At 41.5% G+C, this 23787-nt stretch overlaps 1 protein-coding gene across 2 annotated transcripts in view; it reads right to left on the bottom strand.

Annotated features, from left to right (window-relative positions):
* SVEP1 (sushi, von Willebrand factor type A, EGF and pentraxin domain containing 1) overlaps nucleotides 1-23787 on the bottom strand; it is a 430677-nt gene that overhangs the window by 111790 nt on the left and 295100 nt on the right. For both annotated transcript variants that reach the window (XM_033926500.1, XM_033926511.1), the window contains exons 32-34: nucleotides 22949-23068; nucleotides 7269-7445; nucleotides 1051-1135 (exon numbers count right to left, since the gene is read on the bottom strand). In XM_033926500.1, the coding sequence (XP_033782391.1) occupies nucleotides 1051-1135; nucleotides 7269-7445; nucleotides 22949-23068 (382 nt within the window). The remainder of the gene's footprint in view (nucleotides 1-1050; nucleotides 1136-7268; nucleotides 7446-22948; nucleotides 23069-23787) is intronic.

The raw sequence follows: 23787 nt of genomic DNA, 5'->3' as shown, positions 1-23787 counted from the left end.
CTACCTAACCAGACCAATTTTCTAACCTGCACCCATGTCACAGGCATTGGTTAGAGAATTGTTACTGATACCTTCCCATCAGCTGATTGCAAGATAATCCCCCTGCCACGATCAGCTGCGGCAGGGAACCCCAAACCCCTCCCCCCCCGGTAAAGTTGACTGGCAGGAGGGATGCCTAATTCCTCCTGTCACCACCCCAAACCCCTATCCGACACTTCCCGCGGCAGGAAAGATGCCTGCTCCCTCCTGATGCCAGCCCCGTCAATTCCCCAAACCCCTGACATTCCCCAACACTCACCCGACACTCCCTCACACCTTAACATCCTCCCCCGACACCTCCCGAACACCCCCCATACCTTTAGGAGATGGCTGGCAAGAGGGTTGCCCACTCCCTCCTGACGGCAGGCCCACCTCTTCCAAAATGGTGGGCCTTCCCCTTCCCGGTGCATTCTGGGATACACTGGGGAGGGGCCTAAGGCTCTGATTGGCCCAGATGCGTAAGGCCTCTCCCATAGGAGTGGCCTTTGTTATCTGGTCAATCAAAGTCATAGGCCACTCCCAGTGCATCCCAGAATGCACTGGGAAGGAAGCTTAAGACTCTGGTTGGCCCAGGTGCCTAAGGCATATTTAGGTGACACTCGGTATCCTAACGTTTAGATGTCTTCAATTTATTGCAGGGTTTTCTTCACCCAAAGTTAGGAGCTGATATGGCACCTAATTCACAAAGAAATGCCTAACTCAAAAACATACCCATGATTTGCCCCTAACCATGCCCACATATAGTGTAGGCGCTTTAGGCTAGGCACCCACTTTTTATAGAATCACATTTTTCAAGTTAGATGCCTTTCAATTAAGTCCAATTAAAGCCAACAGTAAGGTATTGAACACCAATTAAGTCTATCAATCAATTAAGTTAGGCACCGATATTGGCACCTAACTTTAAGCAGACTTTATAGAATCATGGCCATTCTGTAGTAAAAAAAAATCCAAAACTTATACAAGAATATTACTGGATAGGGATTTAGGGAGTCAATAATTCAGTTATCTTACCTGTATGTCACCTTTTTCCCAAAAGTAAAATTTGATCCCTCAATAGCTCCATTATTTGGAGGAGATACACTGTGACAAGAGACAGCTTCAAAATAAAAAAGAATAGTTAATAGTTCATATTTCATAAACAGAATAGAACTTCAACCTGACTAAAAGTATGAATTACGAGGGATTTCATGCAACAGACAGACAGACATATAGATGTTATAACTAATCTTAAAATTGGGTTCTTATGTCAAAGTTGGGAAAAGGCATCTATTTAAAAATACAACATAGGAGCCCAGTTGTCTTCATAAAGTGGAAATCCAGACTCAGTCCCAGCAGTGCAAAAATGCTCTAATCCAAATTTACACCTGTTTTGAAAGAGATGTAAATTTGTGCTTTTCATAAAATATACTCCTATGTATTGGGGATATCTATGAGCAAGTCATGTAATAAAGTAGGTGTACTTAACATGTACCTACTTTTACACATATATACCTCCATGCAATTTTATAACAACCATTTGCCGTATGAAATGCTAACAAAAAGCACAATTGGTCTGAGGAATAGGAGCCAAGATGACTTTTATTGAAGAGATCCAACATGGCCCATGTTTTGGCAAGAAGATTGTGTCAGGGGTCTAAAATAATCATATCCAAACAAAAAAATTTAGACATACAAAAATAGCTTTGGAAGTTCACGTTTTTCAATTAAACAAGAAATGTCATGGACAAGTTTACAAGTTTATTTAATCTTTGATATACAATTTATCAAAAACATACCTAAACAGTTTATCAGTTATCAGAATATTGTTAAAATATTTTATTTTATTTTTTATTTATTTATTCAATTTTCTATACCGTTCTCTCAGGGGAGCTCAGAACGGTTTACATGAGTTTATTCAGGTACTCAAGCATGTTTTCCTGTCTGTCCCGGTGGGCTCACAATCTATCTAATATACCTGGGGCAATGGGGGGATTAAGTGATTTGCCCAGAGCCACAAGGAGCAGCATGGGTTTGAACCCACAACCTCAGGGTGCTGAGGCTGTAGCTTTTAACCACTGCGCCACACTCTCCCCACAATTTCAAAATAAAAAGTGTGTGGGGGGAGGACAGAACATATAGACTTGCTGGAATAAAAAGGGAAAATGGGAAATGGTAAGAGCTTAAATACAATAAAAAAATAAAATGTATAAGGGAGGGAAGAAACTGAAGGGCTTTAGCACACTAGGTTGGGGGTTGCTTCGAAGGAAGTGTTTCAGTTCGATACTGCCGACAACAAAGAAGCTGCTAACAGATTGGCTTTTTTAACCCCCTCCCTTTTACAAAACCGCACAAGATTTTTTTAGTGCCGGCTGGCGTGCTGAATGCTCTGCGCTGTCCGACACTCACAGTTCCCATGAGCTTCGGAGCAGCGCAAAGCATTCAGCACGCTGGCCGGCGCTAAAATACTCTTGCACGGTTTTGTAAAAGGGAGGGTATGTGTCTATCCACAATTGGCATTATTCTTATTCATTTTTTAAAAAGTCACAATTGGTGACACATTTTTTTCAATTAAGCATTTTATATTAGTAAGAACAAAACCCACAGATTATTGTTCACTACATGAGAACTTTATGGAGGGAAGCAAAAATCACATAATTTTCTTTAATATTTCACATATTCTTGGCACTTTATCTCTTTTAAAAAATCTATTCTATTTTTGTGGCTTAGAAGGATCTGAATAAATTTATTATGACATAGCATGAAAGTCATTATTGTTCTGCCTTTAATTCAAAGGACATTGAGACTACACAACTTCACAATTGATTTTAATCCAGATGTGAAGGGGACATTTCAGATTTCTAGGTAACATATCTGTTTTATTCTCTAGATTAAATATTAAGAATTGATATCCAGAGATTTTTTAAGTTTAGTACAACATAATGGGCTCCTTTAACTAAGCTGCGATAGCGTTTTTAGCGTGCGCAGAATTTTAGCATGCGCTACACCCACGCTATGTGGCTAGAACTAACGCCAGCTCAATGCGGCAATTCTGTGTGCGCTAAGCACGCACTAAAACCACTATCGCAGCTTAGTAAAAGGAGCCCAATATGTCATAATTGTCATTTTCACTATAATTACTATGAAATTTTAAAATAATTTTTCTATATATATTTTAAATATTTTTTTCTACATGTATGTTTAAATGGTTTTATTAAAATTCATGTATTTTTAAAATTATTTTTATCCGTAATGATTCAATTTATATATTGTTCATTTTTGTGATTTAAAATTAAAGAGCTTCCAAAGCTATTTTTGTTTGTCTAAAATTATTTGTTTGGATGTAATTTTTTTAGACTCTTGACACAGGTTCTTGCCAAAAACAGGCCATGTTGGGTCACTTCAGTAAAAGTCATCTTAGTCCCTATTCCTCAGACCAATTGTGCTTTTTGTTAGCATATCGTACATTTATGCACTTTTTGTTTCCCCTTTCTTCTTGTGGCCTTGGATTTTCTATATGTAAAACAGGCTCTATATGCAGAAATGTTTTATAAAATTATCCAATACCCAGTGGTAAAACTACTACATAAAGACATATGGATAAGTTATCTATGTTTTATTGTACTTCGTATACCGCTTGTACTGATTGCAGGTCTAAATGGTTAACAATACAACAAAATAAAATAAAGGGAAATGAACGCTATAATTAAAAGGAAAGATCGCAAACATCCAAGGACAAGTAAGGTTACTGGATACTGACCTCAGATGTAGTTCAGTCATTTACTTAGTGGCTACATTCCAAAGGCCTGTTGAAAGGAGTGGGTTTTAAGTAGTTTCTTGACTTTGGGAAAAGGTGGTGGTAATTCATTCCAGAGTCTTGAGGCCAAGAAATAGAACACAAGTCTTGTAGATTCTAAATGAGCTAGCTTAAGGCCTGGAAAAACTAAGTGATAGGGGCCACTGTTGGGCCTGCCTTATAATTCCTGGTGTTCTAAGGGTGTAATTAGGGCAGGATTGAGATTGCTGCTATATCACAAGGGATATTAAAATAGTACCGGGGGAGGGGGGGTGAGGGGGGGAAGCTTTGTGTGAATGTGTAATGCAATTGTAATTAATACAGATATGATTTTGCATAGTTGTTTATATGGCAAAGTGCTCCAAATAAATGCTTTTGATACAAAAGTTTAGCAGGTATTTGTAAATTTGGAATGATAAGCTCTTTAGGAATTAGCTTCTCTGTGGAGATATGACATCAGCTGTCACCTCCAGATGTGCTGCAAAGTCAGCCATTGTAAAAGCACTGGCTTTTAGTTTCAGTTTTCATTAGCCAAGGTCCATGTGCGCAGAAGCCATTTTGACTGGAGTTAAAATATGGTCTTTCATTATTTATTTATTTTTAAAATTTATATACCATTTAAAACTAAACAGTTTACATCAGGAGTGTCCAACCTGCAGCCCTGTGAAGTATTTTGTGCGGTCCCGGTCGAGGGCGATGCAGTGTTTTCCTCTGCTGCCCCTGGGTGTTTACCGTCTTGCCGGCTCCCTCATCTGTCTTGCTGCAGTGTTTTGCGCGTTTGTGCAGCCCAGAAACATTTTTTTTCAGCCAATGCGGCCCAGGGAAGCCCAAAGGTGAGACACCCCTGGTTTACATGAATTACATGCATAAATTATAAAAGAACATAATAAAACAAACAAACAATCCTAAAAACATATCTGCAAAATAGCGGCAAAAGCTTAAATAAAAAGATCATGAATAATTCTTCAGCTAAACCAGAGAAGATTATTGACTAGAAAAAGGTGTCTACAAATAATTGTGTCTTTAACAATTTTCTAAACAGGCCCCTTTCACCACAATTTTGTATTTGGCCCACAAGGGAGTTCCATATTTTAACTCCTGCACAACAGAAAGTCATTTTACCAGTCTCAACCAACCTCGGGTTAGCATTCGTTTTCAGTAAAGCTAAATTCTCAGAACGTAATGATCTGCTTGGTAAATAACTAAGCATATTATTGGATACTATTTAGGTAATTATTGGATACTATTTAGGAAAAATGCTTGAGTACCTGATTGTAAAAACCGCTTAGATAACCTTGATAGGCGGTATATAAAAATCCTAATAAACTTGAAACTTAATTCTAAAGAATTTCCAGGCTCTTTTGGGTATGATGAAGATGCAGTGTTTTAATCAAACTTGTGGTGTGCAGAAGCTAGATTCTATGAGAAAGGAACCAGCAGTGATTGCTTTCAAGCATAAATATTGGTCAAGCTTCTAGTATTAGTAAGGAAATGATATTACAATAAAATTAAGTTTATATATTTAAAAAATAGCTTGAGAAATGCATTGTTCTTGATTGTAATATTTCAGAGTATATGGTCCTGGCATTTACTAACATCAATATGCTTTTTTATTCTGGATTGTGCATCAGGCTGATATAATGTCTGGATTCCTTTACCCTATTTTAGTACGAATCTATATCATGCTTGTCCTTAATCAGTTTAAAAACTAAACTAAATATAAAATGAGAAACATCTCAATGCTAGTTTCTCTTGCTACTTGTGCACAGCATAAAGGGGGAGATTCTATAAGAGGCGCCTAGGTTAGGCCTCACAAGGCGCCTATATTGAGGATGCCTATTGATGCCTAACTTAAATCTGTGCCTAAGTTCATTCTTTTTTAATGGGTTAAATGACATGGGGCTCCTTTTACAAAGGTGCGTTAGGCGTTAATATGCGGAATAGCGCATGCTAAAATGCCACATGCACTAGCTGCTACTGCCTCCTCTTAATCCGGTGTGTGTGCTAAAAATGCTAGCGCACCTTTGTAAAAGGAGCCCATGGCAATTGATCACACCATTAAAAACTCATTAAAAACAATTATTTTAATTGTTGATTTGGGTTACTTGCAGAATACCGTGGTGGCGCCTAGAAAAGCCTATGCCCGTGTTTTTGATTCTCGTCGATTTGGAGTCCCAAAGGTGATTTTATTGTGAGGTTTAAGAATTTTTGAATGCGTTTTTATCTTGTTGGACATTGAGAAGTTTTTTCAAACTTGGATTAGTAGAAAATGCTCATCATTTGTTGATTTGTAGATTCAAAGTCTTCCTCCTGATGAAGCAACAGATGGGAAACACGATCGGTGTTGAGGAAGGAGTCGTCATCGTGGACAACATTTTGAATTGTTTTTTGATTCAGCACATTAATTTTTCATATGGGATATAAGGATTGATTATTTTGGACACTTGGGATTTTCCCGATGGTGTTTGCAGGAACATTACTTCAATGGACACCTACTGCCTTTTTTCCCATCATTTGAGCACCAAAAGATAAGTTGAATCATTTTATGATTTTTATATGCTGGTTTTGAAGGTGCAAATATATCAACTGATATCTAATGGTAGGCAGGTGGGTGCTATGATGTGAATAATACCCATGCAATGCTTTGTAGTCAGTGTATGATGGGTGTTTTTTGACTGAGCGCATACATAATATATTAATTTTATTTTGCACAGTCTTTTCATAATTTTAGGTTTTGTTTTTCATACATATATTTATTGTTGAATTATAGAACTCCCAGGATTTGAACTTTATAATTATTGGGGAATTCAGTATTTATTGATTAATCTCCTGTGTTTTTTTAATTATTAAACTCAGATTATGGTGCCATTTTCTGAATTGTGGCCTGCGTAGAATCATTTCTGGCAGTGCCAAACGTCAACCCTGCCTATAACAATGCCTCTTTTGCTGTTTGGCACCGCTAAGCATCTGCATAGATGTGATTCTGGCACCTACTTTTTTTCTCTTAATTTGTTCTTAATGGCACGGTCAGTTGCCACGCTATTAATTGCCAATTAAAACAATTAACATAGGCACAGGTAGAGCGCCTGCTGGCACCTACCTACTGGTGCCGCTTTTAAAATCCAGGTCTTAGAGCATCATGAACCAAGAATGTTTGAGAACCACCAAGATAGGAGATATCTTATTTGGTGGCAAATTATAGGAGAGGAAAGGAAAAAAAGGTCTAAATGGTCACTGTTCCTAATGGAGAGAGGTAAATAGTGGCATACCCCAGGAATCTTTATTTCAACCAATGTTTAATATATTCATTAATGATCTGTTTGATAGAAATTAGACTAACAAGCCTGTTTTAATAAATTCTTCCCTCTTATCCGTTTATATACACTTAATTATAACCCCTTCATCAAATAATATATTAGAATACTACATAAATGTATTACCTTAAAGAATACTGTACCTTGACAATATGGTCTTATGTGGCTCCACTCTCCAGACTCTAAACATATGATTTTAGCATCCCCCATTAGCTGGTATCCTTCTTCACAGGAAAAGGTAACTTTACTACCAACTATGTAAGTATCTCCAGAGACATGGCCATATTCTGGCTCTTCTGGCCTCTTGCATTTTATAGGTTCTAAAGTAAAAGAAAAGGAATAAACATGAAATATTCCATGATGTAATACAAGAAGGGGAATTTTTGATAGGATGTCTAAGTCCGAGTTTGGACAGTTTGGGAAACATATCCAAAAATCCTATAGAGAAAATGACCATTTTCGAAACAGCAAAACATCTTTTCTTTTCAAAAATGACCATTTCTAGACATTTTTGTGCTCTTTTAGGACCATTTTCGAAAAATAAATTTCCAAATGAAAAATGCACACAAGTAAGCCATTAGGACAAACAAGCAGCCAGCATGTTTAGAAAACTGGCCACAGACAGCTCAGCAGAGCAGAGGGGGCACTCTAGGGTGTACTGCAGTGACTGTCACATTAAAAAGTCCCAGGTACACAGCTCACAATAACCTGCTTATATTATACAGTAAGCCCTCCAAAACCCACCCAAAACTTACCGTATACCACAACAATAGCCCTGCTGACTCTTAAATCTCTACTTTATATAACTCCCACCTTCATTCATAGATTATTGATTCCCCACACTCCAACAAGATTATTAGGTCAAATGACCAACATTTATTAATTGTTCCCTCTCTCAAAAACATTAACACACGGCGGCAATTCATCTTTTCTGTCACAGCCCCCCAAACATGGAATTCCCTCCCTATTTAAGAGAGGTACGCAATCTAGATAGATTCAAGAGCAAGTTAAAATGTTTTATTTTTAAAGATGCGTTTGACAGCTAGAAAGCTAGATTAGGAACCTCAATTGAATTCTATTTCCCAACTTATTTGAAGCCCACCGCTCTCACCCTTCCTATTCTTTTTTTCCCTACTTGTCTTATTTACAACAACTTGTATTTCTTTACCCATTTTTTCCTTTTGTTTAATATGCTTTGTCAGGTTAGTCTTATTCATTTGGTTTGTTTCCCCCATAAATTTGTAATTTTACTGTTTTGTACATCACTTATAATTCTGAATAAGCGATTAATCAAATTTATAATAAACTTGATAATTTATAATAATAAACTTGTCTAAATGGTGCCCTGGACATTTTGTTAAATGTTTGATTATCACTTCAAAATGTCGAAGTCCTAAGAACCACCCCAAGTCTGCCCAAAATATGCCTTCAACACCCTTTCCCCCTTGGAATTTAGACAAACAGGGGATGGCCAGTCTTGAAAAACATCTAAAATGTGTTTTGAAAATAGTGCTTTTGACATTTTAGCAAGAAAAACATCCAAATAGTAACATAGTAGATGACGGCAGATAAAGACCCGAATGGTCCATCCAGTTGTCCCAACCTGATTCAATTTAAAATTTTATTTTTATTTATTTTTATTTTTTCTTCTTAGCTATTTCTGGGCAAGAATCCAAAGGTTTACCCGGTACTGTGCTTGGGTTCCAACTGCCTAAATCTCTGTTAAGACTTACTCCAGCCCATCTCCACCCTCCCAGCCATTGAAGCCCTTCCCTGCCCATCCTCCACCAAACGGCCATACACAGACACAGACCGTGCAAGTCTGCCCAGTAACTGGCCTAGTTCAATATTTAATATTATTTTCTGATTCTAAATCTTCTGTGTTCATCCCACGCTTCTTTGAACTCAGTCACAGTTTTAATCTCCACCACCTCTCTCAGGAGCGCATTCCAGGCATCCACTACCCTCTCCGTAAAGTAGAATTTCCTAGCATTGCCCCTGAATCTACCACCCCTCAACCTCAAATTATGTCCTCTGGTTTTACCATTTTCCTTTCTCTGGAAAAGATTTTGTTCTACGTTAATACCCTTCAAGTATTTGAACGTCTGAATCATATCTCCCCTGTCTCTCCTTTCCTCTAGGGTATACATATTCAGGGCTTCCAGTCTCTCCTCATACGTCTTCTGGCGCAAGCCTCCTGTACAGGGGCATCAACACCTTCTTCCTTCTACTGACTATGCCTCTCTTTATACAGCCCAGCATCCTTCTGGCAGCAGCCACTGCCTTGTCACACTGTTTTTTCGCCTTTAGATCTTCGGACACTAAAACCCCAAGGTCCCTCTCCCCGTCTGTGCATATCAGCTTCTCTCCTCCCAGCATATACGGTTCCTTCCTATTATTAATCCCCAAATGCATTACTCTGCATTTCTTTGCATTGAATTTTAGTTGCCAGGCATTAGACCATTCCTCTAACTTTTGCAGATCCTTTTTCATATTTTCCACTCCCTTTTCGGTGTCTACTCTGTTACAAATCTTGGTATCATCTGCAAAAATACCACTTTATACCATTTTTTGAACGTTTTTCTCGTTTGAAAATGAGCCCCATAGTATCGGTATGTAGTATGGGGTGCATTTTCAAATACCACCTACATTAAGCAACTATGAGGTAAATTTATAACAGGTTGCCTACCTAAACAGTAACTCTTTTAATCCTTTTCTTTTCTATTTCTATCCTATGCCCCACCGAAACTCTTAACAAACTGTATTTTGTAATTTGCTCCTATTTCTAACATGTCCCCTCTGAAAATACTTAACAAACTGTATATTGTACTTCGCTGTATATTTCAAGATTCTACATACTGTAATTTCACTGACTATCTGCATATTGTAACTCGCTGATTGTCCAGCTCTCTTCAAATGTAAACCACCTAGAAGTCGCATGATTATTGGCGGTATAGAAGAATAAAGTTATTATTATTATTACTTCTTCACCTAAACTACTACCCTTGACCAATACAAAGAAATGTATTTTGGTACCAGAACCAGTATGTGTCACATAAGGATAACTTGTATAATACACTGTAACTTTCTGTGTATCAAATTAGGATATAACTTGTACTGAAACCTTGCACCGTAAGGATAACTATAGTAAACTGTATATTATGTATATTAATATTAATATTAGACCCTAGTATGTATCAAGTTAGTATAAAAACTTGTACAGAAATTATATATGTTAAACCTGTAACCCGTTCTGAGCTCTTTGGGGCCAACGGGCTAGAAAATGAATTAAATAAATAAATACATAAATGATATTTAAAAATGTGTTTATTTTTGCTTACTTTACAAAATTAACATAAGTACCTATGTGTCTTTATAATAGAAACCAGACCCAATAGTATACAAATTCACAGACACCTGTTCCAAATGTGTACTGTATATAGACTAGCATGAAGCACTGGGATTCATGCTTGACTTTGGCACAAAAGTTACACCAACTAAACCCAGGTGTAAATCCTGACGTGTAAGTGGAGTGTGGCTCACCCAGTTCTATAACACTGCACACACTTTAAGGCAGGGGTAGGGAACTCCGGTCCTCGGGAGCCGTATTCCAGTCGGGTTTTCAGGATTTCCCCAATGAATATGCATTGAAAGCAGTGCATGCAAAGAGATCTCATGCATATTCATTGGGGAAATCCTGAAAACCCGACTGGAATACTGCTCTCGAGGACCGGAGTTCCCTACCCCTGCTTTAAGGGAACACCCCTGGACCATTCATGCCCCTCCCATGCTTATGCTCTCTTTGCAGATCAGTATGGAACACTTATGTGCTATTCTACAAATGAGCACCCAAGTATGTTTTTAAGTAAAGGAGATGCAGTTTGCTAGCCAGATGGATAAAATGCATTTACTGATGGCTCCTACCATTCCCATCCCCACTGTAGCTCTTGTGATTCTGGGCAAGTTACTTAACCCGCCATTGCCCCAGATAGAAAATAAGTGTCTGTATATAATATGCAACCCACTTGATTTTAATCACAGAAAAGCAGTGGATCAAATGCCATACCCTATTAGTGTCAACCCCCCCCCCCAATATTGGGTGGACTGTCTACAGTATGGACTTTTGTCCACTCCAGTTAGAAGGCCATGGCTCTTTTGCAGTCCAGAGTGTGTAGTGCGCTTTTACCAGGATGGGCATGGGGTTTTGGCAGAACAGTTGACTGGTTAAGATGGAAAACCACCATCACCTTAGGAAGAAATTTAAACTAATCTGCTGTAATGAAATCTTGTTTATGTTTACTGCACTTGATATGCTGCCTTTTCTTTGATGTCAAAAACAAGGATTTTTCAATAAAAATCACTTCGTTGGAAAAGCCATCAATTTCATAGGAAAGCAAAATAGCTTTTTAAGAGTAAAAACATACATACAACCACACTGTCTGCCCCCAAGCCAGTATCACACCATCAAAGGCCTGGCTGAAAAAATATGCTTCCAATTGAATGTAAGGGGGCAATCGGTTCCATGATGTAGATACTAAAAAGGGCAAATGCCTTGTACTCTCAAGATCAGCCACTGAAGGCAAAGGGAATGTGCAAGCTTAAGGTAATATATGAACTAAGAAGACAGGAAAAAAAGTAAGGAATGACAAGAGATGCTAAATAAATAGGACAGCCAGTATGAAATAACCTTATAAGCAAAAACAAGAAGTTTGAATTGAACTCAAAATTTAACAGGAAGCTAATGGTGTTGCATAAGGAGTGGAGTAACTCAATCAAATCTAGTGGTGTGGCAATTGACGCCAACAGTCAACCAGGAAGCAAACCCAACATAAGAAAATAAAACAACGATGCTATCAACTTAGAAGATCTTTCCAGAGGCCTTTCCAACCTAGTGAAAACATTAAAACCCAAATCTGAAACTATTGACAAGGCTGCCATGGATTAGCACACTGAGGTAAACCCCCTATACGAAGGGCTAGTGCTAGTCAAAGAGATCAAATACTATCCCCTCAAATACTCCTCTCCCTGTTTTACCAAAGACTTAAGAACTAACAAAAGAGAACTAAGGAAAGCGGAAAGGAAATGGTACAAATTCAGGCTTAACAGTGATATGTCCAAATGGAAGGAACTGCATAAAGAATATAAAAAAGCCACCCTAGAGGCTAAAAAGCTAGTCTACTCTCAACAACTATTAAAGACCTCCAATAGAACAAACCCCCTTTTTAAACTAACAAAAAAAGATACTCACAATGTCACAAGAAGACAACCAATGCCTTAACACCGAGCTCAGTAGTGAAATGCTCTGAGACTACTTTGCTGACAAGGTAGAAAAAAATACAGTCTCACCTCAACTACTCTGCGTTACAGACATCATCCCTCCACAACTCAGATAAGATAATTAAAACTACAATGGGGAACCTAACCCACTTCGAAAGTGTCTCCCACAATGATATAGCTTAAATACTAGTCACTACTCACCCTTCTGGCTCAAACCTAGACCCCTGTTGGGAGGGGCACTGTGGAGCCCGACAAAGCATGGATGATCCATTTCAGAAGTTTGAGTTCACACCAGCTGATGTTTACAAAGAACTGTCAAGACTCAAGGTGAACAAAGCCATGGGACCAGACAATCTGCACCCAAGAGTGCTCAGAGAGCTATGCGATGTTTTGGCAGAACCGTTAGCCATGCTCTTCAATCTCTCCCTAAGTACGGGGAGAGTCCCCCTGGACTGGAAAACTGCCAATGTTGTTCCTCTGCACAAAAAGGGTTGCAGAGCGGAGGCTGCGAATTACAGACCAGTAAGTCTCACATCAATAGTGTGTAAACTCATGGAAACTCTACTTAAAGGGAAATTAGACACGATATTGGATGAGGGGAATCTGAGGGATCCCTGTCAACATGGATTCACTAGGGGCAGGTCATGCCAATCCAATCTTATCAGCTTCTTTGACTGGGTGACAGGAAAGCTAGACTCGGGAGAGTCTCTGGACATAGTGTACTTGGATTTCAGTAAAGCGTTTGACAGTGTCCCACACCGTAGACTATTAAACAAGATGAAATCGATGGGGTTAGGTGAGAAACTAACGGCATGGGTCAATGATTGGCTGAGTGGAAGACTACAGATGGTGGTGGTCAATGGTACCCTCTCTAAGACATCGGAGGTGACTAGCGGAGTGCCGCAGGGCTCAGTCCTGGGACCATCCCTTTTTAACATATTCATAAGGGACTTGACCCGAGGGCTTCAGGGAAAAGTAGCGCTGTTTGCCGACGACGCCAAACTGTGTAATATAGTAGGTGAAAGCGATATCACGGATGGTATGGCGCAGGATCTGATCAAGTTGGAAAACTGGTCCTCAACATGGCAGCTGGGCTTCAACACAAAGAAGTGTAAGGTGATGCATCTCGGCAGCAGAAATCCATGCAGAACATACACCTTGAATGGAGAAACACTAGCTAAGACCTCAGAAGAACGGGACTTGGGAGTAATCATCAGTGCAGACATGAAGGCTGCCAAACAAGTAGAGAAGGCCTCATCCAAGGCAAGGCGGATGATGGGATGTATCAATAGAAGCTTCGTCAGCCGTAAACCTGAAGTCATAATGCCACTGTACAGAACCATGGTGAGGCCTCATCTGGAGTACTGTGTGCAATTCTGGAGGCCACATTACCGTAAAGATGTACTTCGAGCTGAGTCAGTCCAGCGAATGGCCACTAGGATGGTCTCCGGACTCAAGGGTCTCTCATACGAGGAAAGATTGGGCAAGTTACAGCTCTACTCTCTAGAGGAGTGCAGGGAGAGGGGTGACATGATTGAGACATTTAAGTACGTCACAGGTCGTGTCGAGGTGGAAAACGACATATTCTTTCTGAAGGGACCTTCAGTCACAAGGGGGCACCCGCTCAAACTCAGAGGAGGGAGATTTGGTGGTGACACCAGGAAGTATTTCTTTACAGAAAGGGTGGTGGATCACTGGAACAAACTACCGGTGCAGGTGATCAAGGCCACTAGCATGCTCAACTTTAAGAATAAATGGGACATCCACGTGGGATCTCTACGTGGGTCGAGCAGCACTCTGACTTAATGGGGTGAGACAGTAGAGTGGGCAGACTTGATGGGCTATAGCCCTTTTCTGCCGTCATCTTTCTATGTTTCTATGTTTCTAAGATGGTCGTTTGATTGATCGGCTCAAGCAACCCTTCTTACTATTTAGTTATTCTACTATATTTTTTGCATCTCTTTTTCATCGATTTTTGCACAATTAACTTGGTTAACTATGGCTTCAAATAAAGTGAGCAAGAGGCATAAGCCAGATTCTCCATCTCCTGCAAAAACAGCCTCAGACAAATCGGAGAAACCGGAACCTCCTTCCATGCTTGATCTCTGGGAAGCGATTATATTACTTCAGGATATAATGACTGACACCAAGGACGCTATGACTTAAGTCAAAGACGAATTAACTACTATTCACTCCGATCTAACTACTTTCAAATCTAAAGTCGCTGACCTGGAAATCAAATTGGCTACTGCTGAAGCAAACATCAAGGCCCTCCAGACTCATGTCAAACGAGAGGGAACTCGAAGATGCAAGTAACCGCTCTCGTCAAAATAACATCCGTTTGCTTGGGGTCCCGAAATGGAAGGAAGGAAACAACATGATTGCCTTCCTCGAGTCTTTTATCCCAGTTTTACTAGATCTTCACTTTGCGAAAGACTTTGAGATTGAAAGAGCACACAGAACGCCATCTTCCCGCCAGCCACGTGACCATCGCCTGCGGCCCATCGTGCTGAAGCTTCTCCGCTACCCTCAAGTCCTAGATGTCATGCAAAAGGCGCAATCTTTCTCACCTCTCACCCACGAGGGCAACAAGATCCTGTTTCTTCCTGACCTGCACAAAGCTACGGTTCGCTCCAGACAACAGCTTCTAGCCTTCAGACCACAACTCAAAAAATGGGCGCCCGCTTCGGCATGTTTTATCCTGGACGACTGTGGGTCACCTTCCTCAACCAGACAAGGGACTTTACAGATCCTGAACTGCTCGCTTCTTTCATAGAGGAGAAATCTCCCACCCCGATCGACAGCGTCTGATCTACTTGCCCTGTTTGAATTGTTTGAACTGTTCGAATCTTCTGATCTGCTCTGGCATCTTCAAGCCATAATGACTTTTTGATGTTTGCTCACATTTTTGCTGGCTGTAAGCTTTTACACTCTGATCTAAGTGGCTCTGTGGTCCTTGTTTTGCTTAATGGCTTTTATGTACAGAGTGCAATATGTACGACTACCTCCCCTTGGGAAGGCGGGAGTACATATGCAGTCGGTGTCAGGAACTGGAAAGCCTGAGGATGGAGGTCGGCAGATTGAGGGTCAGGGTCCAGGAACTGGAGGGACTGGAGGGACTGCGCACCACAGAGGAGATGAGCTGGTCAACCAAGGACACAGACGGAGCAGGCCCCATTGTGGACCAGGTGAGGGACCTCGAGAGATTCATCGAGGAGGCCTATAGGAAGGTGGAGGGACAGGACCAGCAGCTGCACAGACGGATGTCGGCAGATGAGACCCAGGATCCACAAGGCAACACCAGGGAAGGACCTAGCGGAGGAACCACGCAAGAGGAGGAGACCGTGACCCCGAGGGAGAGACACCGCACTACACCGAGGACACGGACCTGAGACAGAGGAGGTTGCTGAGGAAAGGGAAGTCTGCTATTGTGGTGGGAGACTCGATCTTGAGAGAGGTAGATAGTCACGTAGCTGGAGGAAGGGAGGACCGGCTAGTGACTTGTCTCCCAGGGGCCAAGACACGAGATGTCACTGATAGGATCGAGAGGATCCTGGACGGAGCAGAGACAGAGGAGACTGCGGTGATAATCCACGTCGGAATGAATGATGTGAGCAGGAGGAACTTCAGCATGGCCACACTGACTGACCAGTTCAGGGTCCTGGGACGAAAGCTGAAGCGGAGTACCCGGAGGATAGCATTCTCAGAGATCCTGCCTGTACCGAGAGCAGATGCAAAGAGGCAGGCAGACCTCCAGGCTGTGAATGCATGGTTGAGGAGATGGTGCCAGGAGGAGGGCTTCCACTTTGTGAGGAACTGGACGTCCTTCTGGGGAAAGAGTAAGCTCTACTGGCGGGACGGCCTGCACCTGAGCACAGCGGGAACTAGACTACTGGCAGCCAATGTGAGGAAGGAGATCGAGAGGGCTTTAAACTGAGGAGAGGGGGAAAGCCGACAGCTGATCTGATGTTGACGCTTCGGACAACAGTATCCAGAACAGATGCTGAACGGGTTGACTGCAAGGAGGAAGTAGAGAGACCGGTGGATCTTATGATCAGACAGCGAGGGAAACATCAGGTAAAGGGAGCTTGCTGGGAGGAGACTAAGGGGCATGGAGACACAGGGGGACTGGGTGGCACGAGGGCGAAAGCTGAGGGCAATATAGGGGTGCCACAAGGCGAGGGGGATCGAACAGAGGCCAGGGCCCAGGAGGGGGCTAGAAAACCCAGAGGAAAAGCGGGGAAGTGGGGTGGCGGGAATGTGGGGAAGCTGAAAGCCACGAGGGTAAAGGCTGAGGGCAAAGCAGAAGCACAGGGAACAGGAGAGGCAGCCCAGGTAAAGGCAGATGTGGAGGAAAAACGACGGGACCTGCGGTGCTTATACGCAAATGCAAGAAGCCTCATGGCCAAGATGGGTGAACTAGAGGTCGTGGCCAAGGGGGAAGACCTGGATATAATTGGAATTACAGAAACATGGTGGACAGAGGAGAATCAATGGGATGTGGCACTGCCGGGGTACAAGCTCTACAGGAGGGACAGGACCCACAAGAAGGGGGGAGGCATAGCACTATATATAAAGGACTCTATCTACTCGGTCAGGATGGATATGGCAACGAAGGCAGAGGGGCTGGAATCGCTATGGGTCAAATTGCCGGGAAACAAGGGTGCAGGCATAAAACTGGGGTTGTACTATCGCCCACCTGGTACGCCGGAAGGAGTCGGACACGACTTGGAAGCTGAACTGAGACAGGAGTGCAGGACTGGAAGTGTAACAGTGATGGGGGACTTCAACTACCCGGGGATAGACTGGAGTACGGGTCACTCCAACTGCACTAGGGAAACAGGATTTGTAGAAGCTGTGAGGGACTGCTTCATGGAACAACTAGTCAGGGAACCGACGCGAGGGAGTGCTACTCTTGACCTCATCCTAAACGGATTAGGGGGGCCTGCAAGAGGGGTAGAAGTGGGAGAACCACTAGGCAACAGTGACCACAATGCGATCAGATTCACATTAGAAAGGGGGACACCAATAGTAAGGAGGACCGCAACAACTGTGCTCAACTTCAGGAAAGGGAACTATGTTGCTATGAGGGAAATGGTGGGGAGGAAGCTCAGAAACCTCTTTAGGATGGAGACTGTAGGAAGCGCCTGGACCCTATTCAGGGACACCCTGCAGGAAGCACAAAGAATGTACATCCCCAGTTTCAGGAAAGGCTGCAAGAACAAGCGGTCAAAGGACCCGGTTTGGATCTCAACAGAAGTAAAGAGGGCAATAAATGACAAAAAAGTATCCTTCCGGAGATGGAAAAAGGACCCAACGGAGAAAAATCATCAGGCGCACAGGAAATGCCAAAAGGAATGCCACCGAGAGGTTAGAAAAGCAAAAGGGAAATACGAAGAGGGGCTGGCCAGGGAGGCGAAAAACTTCAAGGCATTCTTCAGTTACGTAAAGGGGAAGCGGCCAGTGAGAGAGGAGGTGGGGCCGTTGGACGATGGGGATAGGAAGGGAGTGATTAAGGAGGATAAAGAGATAGCTGAGAGGTTGAACACGTTCTTCTCGTCGGTCTTCACGAGAGAAGACACATCTAATATACCGGACTCAGAGGAGCTCATGAGTGGGGAACAGGCTGAAAAATTGGAGCACATAGAGGTAAGTAAGGAGGATGTCCTCAAACAGATAGACATATTCCCTTTCAAAAGGTCAATCTTCCAAATGGTATAAGTTTATACAGTCCAAATGTTCTCTGCCTCCATTAGACTCCATTGCCAAATGCAACTCGATGTTATAAATGTCCTTCACTACACACACATGGTTAACTATTTGGCCAACTCTTTTAAAATCTTTGCGTTCAGCCTCCCATTTCCAAACAGCCATCTTTTTGTACCATAGGGCATTCTGGACGCCCAACAAATATACCAAACTGAATAGATCCAATGATGGCTGCTGTTGGACTTGTAAATCACATGATGGCTCTCTTTATCATATGCTTTACGACTGCCCCCATGTTTTGTCATTTTGGACAACAATTTGGTCCACAATCCTCAAAATACTTCACATACATGACTCTTTCTCTTTTGAGATCCTCATTACTGGCTCTTTGGCATTGACCTCTCCTTTGCCTATGTACCATGAACGCCTGCTGATTTTATTGTTGTTCATAGCCCTTCAACTTATCCTTCAAAATTGGAAGGACTCCTCCAAACTACATGGAACTCAGTGGTGGAACTCTGTTTACACGCTAAATTTGAAGTGTGGAGTGTGTGGTGCAGTGGTTGGATCTACAGCCTCAGCACCCTGGGGTTGTGGGTTCAAACCCCGCGCTGCTCCTTGTGACCCTGGGCAAGTCACTTAATCCTCCATAGCCCCAGGTACGTTAGATAGATTGTGAGCCCACCGGGACAGAGAGGGAAAAATGCTTGAGTACCTGATTGTAAAAACCGCTTAGATAACCTTGATAGGCGGTATATAAAATCCTAATAAACTTGAAAACTTGAACGTCACATTGCTGAACGTCACCATTCACTACCCTCCTACAACAAAACTTGGTCCCTCTTACTTGATTATTGTAAAACTGACCTTTGAGATCTCTTTCATTCACATATCCTTGTACTTATTTTCATATTTTGTGCTTCTAGTAATTTTCGTTACCCTCTGGATTTGCACTGGCACTCATTTACTGCTTTTCATTATCATTATCATTGTCTATTTTGCTTGTTCTGATACCTTTGTAATTTATCATGAGTATTGGTATTTCTATTTTAATTGTACTGCATATGTATAGTCTCCCATTTTATGCAATTTAATGTACTTGGCAGGTGTTAATACTTGTTCTTTGTACTCTCCTTTTGGGAGCACTCTATTGTTGGATTTTATTTTCTTATAAAATCAATAAAACTGATTGAACTAAAAAAAAAAAAAAACTAGACTCCTGTCTGCCACACCTACTGGTGGCTGTGAAAGAAGCTTTTGTAGGCTCTATCCTTCCTCTCATCAACAACTCTCTACAAACAGGTGTAGTGCCCGCAAACTGGAAGTTGGTAGTCACCAGACTAATCTTGAAAAAACTCATGCTCGACCCTAACGTGCCTGACAACTTTAGACCTGTCTCTAAACTACTCTTCATCTCCAAGATCCTGGAAAAAAACTGTGGTTAAACCAATTACACTCTTTCATTGACAAACAAGGAGCCCTATCCACCTTCCAGTCAGGATTCAGGAAATTCCACAGTACTGAAACCGTCCTTCTTGACATCACTGATGACTGCTGGACACTCATGGATAAGGATAATGATATCCTTCTGGTGCTGCTGGATCTCAGTATAGCGTTTGACACTATTGACCATCTGCTCCTCCTCACATGACTCTCTGAAATTGTAATCTGAGACACTACGTTACAATGGTTTGCCTCCTTCCTGACTAATAAATCCCAAAGTGTACTGCTCAATGGTGCGCTATCAAAATCGACCACATACGGTGTTCTTCAGGGGGCCCTGCTATCCCCCCAATTATTCAATCTCTACATTAGACCTGTCCTAGACATAGCCTGCAACTATCAAATACAGATTCACTCCTTCGCGAATGACATCCAACTGTACCTACTGCTAGGAAAAACCCGTGACACCCAACTGGATGTCCGTCAACAAATTACAACTAACTGCCTCAAAGATGGAAGTCCTTTGGATCCACAAACAACACTGCAATTTCATCTGTCCCTCTCTCTACAGTGGGACTCGACTACTATAACTGCAAAAGACCAGCCTAGGAATACTCCTCGATTCCAACCTATCACTTTCCAACCACATCTCTCAGGTGGTATCTTCCTCATTTTACTACCTGTGACAACTTCGAAAAATAAGGAACTACTTTTCTGAGTCTGACTCCATACCTTAGTCCTCTCCAGCATTGACTACTGCAATGTCCTATTCAACAGTATCACGGTGAAGAACATACGATGTCTCCAGCGTGTACAAAATGCAGCAATAAGACTTCTAAAGAACCTCCATTCCTGCGACCTGGTCTCTCAGGCCCTATCGTCGGCTCACTGGCTGTCCGTAGCCAGACACTGTGTCTTCAAGGGCCTGATGTTAGTGTTCAAGTCCTTACACGACATGGCGCCAGGCTATGTGACAGTCATGCTTCCTTTGTATGTGCCGAACAGGTCCCTCCGCTCCCAGGATAAAATATGCCTCAAAATGCCCCCTGGTCAGATCCTTCAACTGCAAATCACCAAAAAGACGTTCCTACTCCCACTTCATACCGTCCCTATGGAATCAACTGCCCCCACAGATAAGATCACTTGAGGGACTTCAATAAAAAGCAATAAAAGCAATAAAAACATACCTGTTCACCTAACCCACACAACTGATAGATTACAAAGAAATGTATATTGAAACAAGATCCTTTGTATGTGCCGTGTTGGGATAGAAACTTGTATTGCTAAATCTTGTACTGTAACTGTGATGATTTTAACCTGTAAACTGTATAGTACAGATACTGGTACCAGATCCCTAGTATGTGTCTGTAACTGTGGCAAATGTATGTTAACCTGTAATCCATCCCGAGCTCTTTGGGGACGACGGGATAGAAAACGAATTAAATAAATTGCAGTGTTTTGTACTGATTGAAGATATTTTAATAGATACAGTGGAAGTCCTGCATATACTGTATTACAGTATTCAAGTCCTGAAGTGACATGCACATGAAGCAAAGTTAGTGAAGAATCATGATCAAGAAAACAGCAAATTGAGCATAATTGGTGTAATGCCAGAAGCAGTTGTGAACATGTGAGATTTGAATGTCAAAGGAGAGTTGGCCATCAATGTACACACCAATACATTTAATTCAACTGACATGAGAAATAGGGAATCCTGCATGAGCTGGAGCAATGGTAGGACACTCTTTTGATCCAGTGATTCAATAGACTACTGTTTTCAATGGATTCCAAATGAGACAATTACTAAGAGGTTGATATTCAGCCCATGGCACTCAGCATTATGTTGACCATTGCTGATATTATGCCTAGACATTCAATGCTGGGCTATGTCCAGGCTCTGGCATTGAATTTATGGGTTTGAAGAACTTCAAAAACTCAGAACCAAGGGCTGACTCTGCCTCCGGAATGCCCCCAAAATAGCCGGTTCTGTGTTAGGCACTAACCTGTCATTTTCAGTGGTACTAACCAGTTAAGTGGCTTTAAATATGCCCAACATAACATAAAAACTCACTTGTATACTGCAAATACCGTTAAGTTTTATGTGGTTCACAGAGATTAGCAATATCAAAATTGTTGTTATGAATTTGAAAGTGTGAATATGTGAGTCAGATCCCTAATCCATGAGGCTGCAAGGAAGGACAACAGTCGTTTCTGGAATTTCTTATATTTGCATTCCTTTGCAGAAAGAAACGAGAATAGTGAGTAAGATTTTCTAGAATGTTTATAATTTGTAATGATGAAAGATTCCATAAGATACTCTGGGATTAGACCTGTTAATGCCTTAAAACAAATAGCAATTAGCCCCAAATAAGCAATTTAACCAACCAGGACATATTTCTGGCTAGTTAAATTGCTTATTCAATCCCTAAGAAACCAACTGTGAATCAAAGTAAGACATTGTTCTATTTGCAAAAGACATGGTGTAGAGTAGCATACTGGATGTCGTCAGCATAAAAGTAAATCTCTTGATCCTGGATCATACTAGCAAGAGGTCCGAAAAATATTTTAAATAGAAGTGGAGCCAATATTGAATCCTGGGGAATCCCACATGAAAGCGGGTATGGAGCACAAAGTACAATCAGAATTGAAACCGAGAAGGACCTACCAGTAAGAAATTACTTAAACAATTGAAGAACAGTCCACGTTTCGGCTTAAAAAAACCTTCCTCAGGGGCTATTGCATTAGCTGAATGGTGTTGCTGTGCTTTTCAGACTGGAACTACGTTGAGTTGCAGGCTTTTGACTATGTATCAAGAGCATTCCTTTTTGGTTTTTTAACAAGTACTTTGGTGCCATCTACTGGATTTCATTTATACACCCCTGAGGAAGGCATTTTAAGCCAAAACACGAACCGTGCTGGGGTCCAGTACAAAAAGGATTGAAAGACTCTGTTAGGCTTTCATTATTTCTTGTATATGTTTTAGCTATTTATATGTTTTCAATAAATTGTTTGTCCTTGAAGTTGGTTGACTGTGTCCCTTTCCCACTCTTTTTCTGTTTTGTATTATTATACATGGGGTTGTGTTTTTCCTTTTTTGTGGAATACGAGGATGCTAAGGAAGTCATTTACACATGCTGCTATTTACACATGGAGATGATTCTAAAATAAGTTCCATAGGCGTTTATGTGCCTTTATAAAATGTGAGCACAAATCCTAAAGAAATAGAATCTAGACTGAAAGCAAAGATATTATGCTTGCTGTCCAAATATGCACCAGCTTATACTGCATGTATTTGTAGGCATGCCTAACCTTTATAAAAGCCCATTTTATGAACAAAAATGGTTTATTAAAGTACCTTCCTAATGTCTTGCTAGAGCTGAACTAAAGGAAATACCTGCACAGGATTTTCCATCTCCTGTGTAAGGGGGGATGCAGGTACAAACATAAGATCCATTGTTATTATGACAAGAAGCATGCTCATCACAGTCTGATCCAACGGCGCATTCATCCACATCTGGAAGGAATATGATTATTAGATTAGAGCACAGAATGGATGAATCATGCTTATCCCAAAGATTTAATCTAAGACAAGTGATCAATGTTAAACCATGTAGAGCTCGCAAAAGATTTCCGATGACTTACTTCCAGTAGTGTAGCCAGATGGCAGATTTTGGGTGGGAGTAGGTACAGAATACCCTCTATGCTCCCCCAAATCATTCCCTGTTCTTCAATGCTTCCCTGCCTCTCACAGCACTTTTTCCCACTCAACTTAAAACATTAATTTCTTGAGCTGGTGAAGATCGCTAAACCCCCTCCAAGCGAAGAACTTCCCCTGACAGTGCTTAGAACTCTGCAGCTCAGCTTTGCAGTCAGCAGCAGCTCTGTGCCACAATGACATCAGTTTTCAGGGCACATGCAGTTTTCAGTGCATGCATGAAAACTGAGCATGCATAAATACTAGCATCAGCGGTTCATGAAGCTGACCCTGACTACCAAGCAAGGTTGCAGAGTTTTGAGCATCATAGGGAGAGGTATTCAGCTGGCAGGGCTTGGAGATCTTCATCAGCTACCAAAAGAGTGGGTTGCTGCTGGGTAGGCCTGAAGTTTGGTGTAGCTATAGGTGAGCTCTGGCCATCTGTGTCCACCATGGCTACAACTACTATTAATTACTTCTATAGCGCTATCAGACATATGCAGCACTGTACAGCATCACAAAGAGCTTACAATTTAAAC

Source organism: Geotrypetes seraphini, chromosome 1 (genome assembly GCF_902459505.1).
Source record: "Geotrypetes seraphini chromosome 1, aGeoSer1.1, whole genome shotgun sequence".
NCBI classification, from domain to species: Eukaryota; Metazoa; Chordata; class Amphibia; order Gymnophiona; family Dermophiidae; genus Geotrypetes; species Geotrypetes seraphini.
Note: the sequence above shows the minus strand (reverse complement) of the source record. Positions and strands in the feature narration are given on the sequence as shown.